This window comes from Hipposideros armiger, unplaced genomic scaffold (assembly GCF_001890085.2).
Source record: "Hipposideros armiger isolate ML-2016 unplaced genomic scaffold, ASM189008v1 scaffold_128, whole genome shotgun sequence".
Lineage (NCBI taxonomy): Eukaryota > Metazoa > Chordata > Mammalia > Chiroptera > Hipposideridae > Hipposideros > Hipposideros armiger.
The window spans coordinates 492,074-499,343 of record NW_017731478.1 but is presented as its reverse complement, the minus strand read 5'-3'; the positions used below and the strand labels follow the sequence as shown (position 1 = coordinate 499,343).

The window sequence follows — 7,270 nt, the reverse complement described above, 5'->3', positions numbered from 1 at the left end:
GGGTCTGATGGGAATGGAATGCCAGCCACCTATGTAACGTGAAGTGTTCTAGCTGTCACATTAAAAAAGGGAAAAGAAACCGGTGAAATTAATTTTAACGAGGTATTTTGGTTAGCACAACAGATCTAAAATATTGTCATCTCAACTTGTCATCAACATGGAAGAGGATTAATGAGGCGTCTTACATTGTGGGGGGTAGGGATGATGTCTTCAAAATCCAGTCTGTATTTGACACAGCACATCTCAGATGAGACTCGCTGCATCTCCAGTGCTCAGTAGCCACACGTGGCCTGTGGCTGCCCTCATGGATGGCACAGCCCAAGCCCCACTCCAGATCTGCTGGCCCAGGACCCTTTGCTGGGAAACAGAGCCCTTGTCCAGGTGTCGGAATGAATTAATGTAAGTCTCCCATTTTCATCAAGTTGTTTACTTTCTCTGAAGCCTCCGAGGCCACTTCTGACAAAATTCTGCTGTGACTCCCTGCGTCGGAATTCCTCCAGCTCTGCCCTGTCCTAGTTGTGGGACCCTGCGCAAGTGATGCTCTGTGCCCGAGTCCCCATGTGGAAAATGCTATGTGTCTTGTCAGCACGTCGTGAGGACTGAATGACACTTCATGCAGAGTGGCCAGAACAGTGCCTGGTCCTCAGGAAATGCCCAGCGACACTGGACGGCTTACAAAGGCTCTGCTCCAAAACTTAAGTCATCGTGCAGTTCTGGGACCCACCCCGTCTCAGTTCTCTGTGCTGAGGGCCGCCTGTGTCCAGCTGTGCCCAGAGCCAGCTCTCCCCTCCTCCACCCCTGGGGACTGTACAGATAAGCAGTGACATCAAGCCAGGTGACATCAAGCTGGGCAGCAAGCCTGCCACCAAAGCGTCCGGTTTTCTTTGAGCGGTACCTGTTAGGGGTTGACTGTGTCCCCCTAAAGCTCATATGTTGAAGTTTTAACCCCCAGAGCCTCAGAAGGTGACCTTATTTGGAAATAGGGTCCTTGCAGATGTCGTGAGTTAAGGTGAGGTCATACTGGAGTCGGGGGGACCAGCATGACTGGTGACCTCATAAGAAGGGGAAATTTGGACCAGAGACACACAGGGAGAAGCCACGTGAACATGAAGCCATCATCAGGGTGATGCTTTTATGAGTCAAACTTGCCGGAGGTGACTAAGAAACCCCCAGGAGCTGGGGCGAGGGCTGGCACGGAGCCTCCCTCAGAGCCAGAGCCCTCAGAAGGAGCCACACCGAGAACCACCTCGGCCTCAGACTTCCGGGCAGGACATCCCGAGTTGCCCTTGTTCTCTTTAGGACTTTTAGGGCCTCTGGGGAGCAGGGTTGCTTCTTACCATCTCCCTTGGCTGAAGTGGCTATTTTTACATAAGCCGTTGAACTGTGGCCTGCAAGTTAGCATTCTTACCTCCAGCCCAGGATTTCCCTCAGGTGTCCCTGTGCCTGCTCATCACCTATCTTAGCCCCTTGATAACATGATAGTCCGTGTTATGTGGCTTTGGACATATAGTCCACTATACTTCTCAAAGGATGCTCTGAGGAACCCTGGGGGCGTGGGAGGGGGTGTCCCTAGCAACATGTTTCTGTGAGGCCAGGCATTCAACACATGCTTCAATAATTTTTTTATGTTGATTACATGTGGATAATATTTTGAATATGTTGTGTTAAATATCTTAACATTAATTTTTACCTGTTTTTTTGTTTTTGTTTTTGTTTTTTGCCTTTTTTCCATGTGGCTACTAAAAAAGTTAAAATTAATAATATGCGGCCCACATTTGTGGCTGGCATTATATTTCTGTGAATTCAAAAACAGATTCTAGATTCCAGCTCTCTCCTAACAAGCCAGATAGTAAAGAGATTTGCAAAAATGCAAAACAGTGCTACTGTTCTCACTATGGCTTTTGTTGTTTGTTTTGGAAAAACAGTTATTTTTTAGGAAAAAACATATTACTTGTGTTAATCGCCAATGGGTTCATTGTTATTTTTAAACAAGTTAATAATATTGGGTTATCGGAAAAGTCATGACGTATTTTTTCTACATTTTTCGTTGCAAAAATGCGTCATGACTTTTCCAACAACCCAATAGTAATGTTTAAAATTTATACCTTTTGCTTAATTTTGCTTTGAGCCTAAAACGCTTTTGAAAAGTTGTCTATTTTTTAAAAAGTTTAAGAAAAATTAGCCTGAGAGTATGAGGTGTATTAAAATACAAAATCACAATGAAAAAACATATTTAAGTTAAGGATTTATTAAAAATTGGCTTTAGTTTCTACTATGTAAATATAAATAGACAGAACTCATACATATAAATATTGGTTTAGTCTCATCTTCTGCAGGAGTTAAGTTTGAAAGTCAGCTCCAAAGTCAAAACCACTAGTCAAAATGCTCCAATGCCTCTGAAGTCACCATGAAGGAATCTGTCACCCTGGCTTTCGGGGAGTCCCGGGTGACGTTGTGCCTTCAGCCCTGGAGAAGGTTGCTGTTTACGAGGTTGGGCCCCAGACGCAGTGGCCAGCTTGCACACAACAACCTGGCCACTTTTGGGGTTGCGGGGAGGGTGCAAAACATTCACACTGTAGATGCATTTAGAGACTCGAAAAGCCCCGGGTTCAAGACGTCCCGTCTCATGTGTGCTCTGGGTCCACACTTACGTCATCAAATCCCACATCCCCCCACACCCTGCTCTTCCCCTCTTGCATAGAGTGGGTTGTGTATCAGTCAGTCGATCTCAAAGCGAGGCGCTCAGCTCAGTGGCAGCAGCAAGGGCATCCCTAAAAGCTTGTAAAAGGTGGGGATTGCCTGGCCCAGCCCTGACCTACGGAATCCCATGTCTTGGGGTGGGGCCCAGCTGCCAGGGTGTTCTGGGGTACACACTCGAGTTTGAGAAACATTGCTGTATGTTAAATGCCGGTGGGAGGTGATTCCCCATGAGCAGTGTAAAGGGCGCTGTGATGAAACAATCAGACAATTCCAGAATGTAGGACTTCCTGCAAGAAAACAAGTCTGGACAAACTCGTCTTCGGAAGGTCCGTGTCAGGGGACTCTTCTAGATTCAAGAAGACTGACACACCACGGCCACGTGCAGCACAGAACCGTGCTTGGGTCCTGGTTGGGGGAGAACAGATATAGTAAATATATTCCTTCACCCAAACTGCTAGATCTAATTAATGAATTCAGTAAAGTTGCAGGGTAAAAAATTAACATATAAAAGTTAGTAGCTTTTCTGTACACTAACCATAAATTATCTGAAAGAGAAATAAAATGATCCCATTTACAATAGCATCAAAAACAATAAAATAGTTAGGAATAAACTTAAGCAAGGAGGTGAAAGATTTCTCCTCTGATAACGATAAGACATGAAAGAAAGAAATCAAAGAAGACACAAATAAATGGAAAAGTATCCTGTGTTAATGAATTGGAAGAATTAATATTGTTAAAATGTCCATATTACCCAAAGCACCTATAGATTCAATGCAATCCCTGTCAAGGCATTTTTTATGGAAGTAGAAAAAAATCCTAAAATTTATCTGGAACTACAAAAGATCCCGATTAGCCAAAGTAATCCTGAGAAAGAAGAACAACGCAGGAGGCATCACATTTCCTGATTTTAGGCTGTAGGAATCGAAACAGTATGGTACTGGCATAAAAACAGACACACAGACCAGTGGAACGGAATCGAGAGTCCAGAAACAAACCTATGCATACATGGTCAACTAATATTTGACGAGAGCCAAGAATACTCGATGGAGAAAAGGTAGTCTTTTCAATAAAATTGGAAATTCACATGGAAAAGAGTGAAACTAGACTCCTATTTTACACCACTCACAAAAATCAACTCAAAATGGATTAAGGACTTAATGTAAGACCGGAAACCATGAAACTCCTAGAAGAAAACATAGGTGGTAAGCTCTTTGAGTTCGGTCTTGATGATGATTTTTTTTAGATTTGACACCAAAAGCAAAAATAAACAAGTTGGGACCACATCACACTGACAAGCTTCTGCACAGCAAAAGAAAGGATCAACAAAATGAAAAAAAACTATGGAATAGGAAAAATATTGCAACCCATGTACCTGTTAAGGGGTTAACACCCAAAATATATAAAGAACTCATAATACTCAATAACAAAAACCCAAATAATCCAATTAAAAAATGGGCAAAGGACTTGAATAGATGTTTTTCCAAAGACCATAACGAATAACCAACAGGTACGTGACAAGGTGCTGATCAACATCACGCATCATCAGGGAAATGCAGATCAAAACCACAGTGAGATACCACCTGACAGCTGTTGGAATGGCTATTTTTCAAAAAGATGACAAATGCTGGTGAGGATGTGGAGAAAAGGGAACCCTGGTTACTGTGGGTGGGATTGTAAATTGGCGCAGCCACTATGGAAAACAGTATGGAGGGTCCTCAAAAAATTAAAAATAGAATTACCATCTGATCCAGCAACCCCACTTCTGGGTGTTCATCCAAAGGAAACGAAATCAGTATGTGGAAGACATGTCTGCACCCCCATGTTCATTGCAGCATTATTCCCAATAACCAAGACATGAAACATCCTAAGTGTCCACCGACGGATAAATGGATCAAGAAGTTGTCATGTATACGTGTACAATGGAATATTATTTCAGACATAAAAAGGAGAAAACCCTGCCACTTGCGACAATATGGATGGACCTTGAGGGCATCGTGCTAAGTGAAATAAGTCAGACAGAGAGAGACAAATACTGTATGCTCTCATTTATATGTGGACTCTTAAAAAGAAAAAAACCCCAAAAACCTCATAGAAAAAGAGATCAGATTTGTGGTTACCAGAGACAGGACGGGGTGTGGGGGAATTGGATGAAGGTGGTCAAAAGGTACAAACTTTCAGCTGAAATATAAATAAACCCTGGGGATGTCATGTACAACATGGCGACTAGTGTTAGCACTGCTGGGTGGTACATTTGTACTCGAGTACTAGATCCTAAGAGTTCTCAGGACAAGAAAAAAAATCTTTTTTTTTTTTTGCCTTTTTTGTATATAACCTGATGGGTGTTATCTAAACTTAAGGTAATCATGTCACAATATATGTAACACATTATGTAACCCAACACATTATGCTGTACACCTTAAACTTCTGTAGTGCTGTATGTCCATTATATCTCAATAAAATGGGGAGGGGGTGGGGAAACATGCTGAAGTATGATGTATGCATCTTTCAAATGGTTTGGTAAAAAAAAAGTATGTGACTAGAGAGATAAAGCACAATGTTAACACTTGTGAAACCTAGGTGGTTTCCGTAGGAGCATTTTACTGTTATTTTAACTTTTCTGTTTGAAAATTTTCTTAAGTCAGGCACACGGAAGACGCAACTCGTCCATTTCACTCCATGCTTAGGATGGAACTGCATGTGTGGGTACCAGTTACGATTAGGTTTGGCTGTGAGTAAAAAAGCCCCCCAAATAATAGCAGCTTAAACAAGATGGAAACTTGTTTCTCTTATGTGAAAATTCACAGGTAGGTGGTTAGGTAGGGAGGTGGCTTTGCAGCACGTGGTCCTCAGGACCGAGGCACCTTCCATCTTATTGCTCCCCGATAGGTGACTTTTCTTCTCTCATGGCCCAAGACAGCTGCTCCCACTCCTACCATTGCATCCACATTCCAGCAGGCAGAAGAAGAAGAGGTAAAGGGCACAGCCCTGCCACTTTTAGGAAAAACCCTTTGAAGCTACCACAAAACATTTCCTCTTCCCTCTCCTTGACCGAAGCTTAGTCATGTAGCCGTGAGGGAGACTGCGAAATGCCTTTGTCCTGGGCAGCCATGTGCCCAGCCTGAAACTGGGCATTTGTTATATGGAAGACAGGAAGGAAGGAAACCGAGGGAGAGTTTGCAGGCTCCGCCACGCCATGACAGGCGCTTTGAACCTACAATACGGCAGGCAGTCTGAAAGGCACGCCCTGTCTCCTGCCAGGACTTAGTATGAAGGTTACTGAGGCAGCTTAGTTCCTTGGGCGGTTGGCAATGCCCAGCAGATGAGCTGTGCTGCCCGCCCCTGACTTGTCGGGAAACCCTGGACCCCCTATAACTGGCCGCTGTCCCTCTTTTCTGTTCTGCAGTCTCGAACCTGTCCCAGTATTTCAACCCAGCCTCGGTGGCCAGCAGCCCGACCCGCGCCCTGCTGCTGGTGGGTGTGGTCCTCCTGGCCTACTGGTTCTTGTCTCTGACCTTGGGCTTCACCTTCAGCATCCTGCACGTGGCGTTCGGCCGCTTCTTCTGGGTGTTTCGGGTCATCCTGTTTTCCATGTCCTGCGTGTACATCCTGCACAAGTACGAGGGGGAGCCGGAGAATGCCATCCTGCCGCTGTGCTTCGTGGTGGCCATCTACTTCATGACTGGGCCCATGGGCTTTTACTGGCGTGGCATCCCCAACAGCCCCAGCGTGGAGGAGAAGCTGGAACATCTGGAGAACCAGGTCCGACTGCTGAGCATCCGCCTGAACCGAGTGCTGGAAAGTCTCGACCGTGCCAACAGCAAGTGACAATCAGCCAGCCGGCCGGGTCCCCTCACACCAGCGCCCTCTCTCAGAAAACAGAAAAGAAAAAAGAAAAAAAGAACACCAAACCCCAAACAATCTTAATAAACATTTCCGAGCAAGAGAGCGGCGCTTGGTGAGGGTATTTCCGGCCACAGGCAAACTCCTTAGGACGCGTTCCAAGAGGAACGGTGAGATCATTGACGTAGAACTACCTACGAAGTGTCATTAGTGGAAGAAATATTTTTTAAACAAAGGATATAACCATATTAGCTGTACAGTCAGAGAAGTTTATCTGCATAGAGCATAAAGTTAATTTTTTCAAGCATTTAAATACATCTTTTGTAAGGTTTTTTAATAAAGGCAGATCCGAGTCAAGTTTATTAAAACTTTACGTGGAGGGGAAGAATATGCTAATTCGACATTTTAGAAAAGTTAAGCGTTTCTTTTCACACTGTAGGGATTTGGTGGGTGAGGTCTGTGCATTACTTCCATGTTCCAAAATGGTGAGCTTCATTTTATGCTATTTTTTGGTTGGTGTTGACCAAGCTGATGAATGTTGTCGCTTCTGAATGTAGACGGTTGGGCTTGAAGCGGAAACTAAATGTCTCTTGGATCTTAGTGACCCCAGCCAAGCCCCCGTCACTTATATTTCTAAGTGAAGAAGTCATTATTTGTAGGAAACCTGATATTTTTCCCCCTCCTTCTGTACTTGGATGAATTCTAACCTCAATGTTTTGTGAAGGAAAAA

General features: G+C 44.2%; 1 protein-coding gene across 1 annotated transcript; it reads left to right on the top strand.

The window, feature by feature from the left end:
• Positions 1 to 4,773: 4,773 nt before the first annotated feature.
• LOC109386049 (BRI3-binding protein-like) lies at positions 4,774 to 6,913 on the top strand. The gene is made up of 2 exons (XM_019648897.1): positions 4,774 to 5,670; positions 6,104 to 6,913. Exons 1-2 carry the CDS (start codon positions 5,604 to 5,606, stop codon positions 6,523 to 6,525), a joined length of 489 nt encoding a protein of 162 aa, XP_019504442.1. The 5' UTR covers positions 4,774 to 5,603; the 3' UTR covers positions 6,526 to 6,913.
• Positions 6,914 to 7,270: the final 357 nt, after the last annotated feature.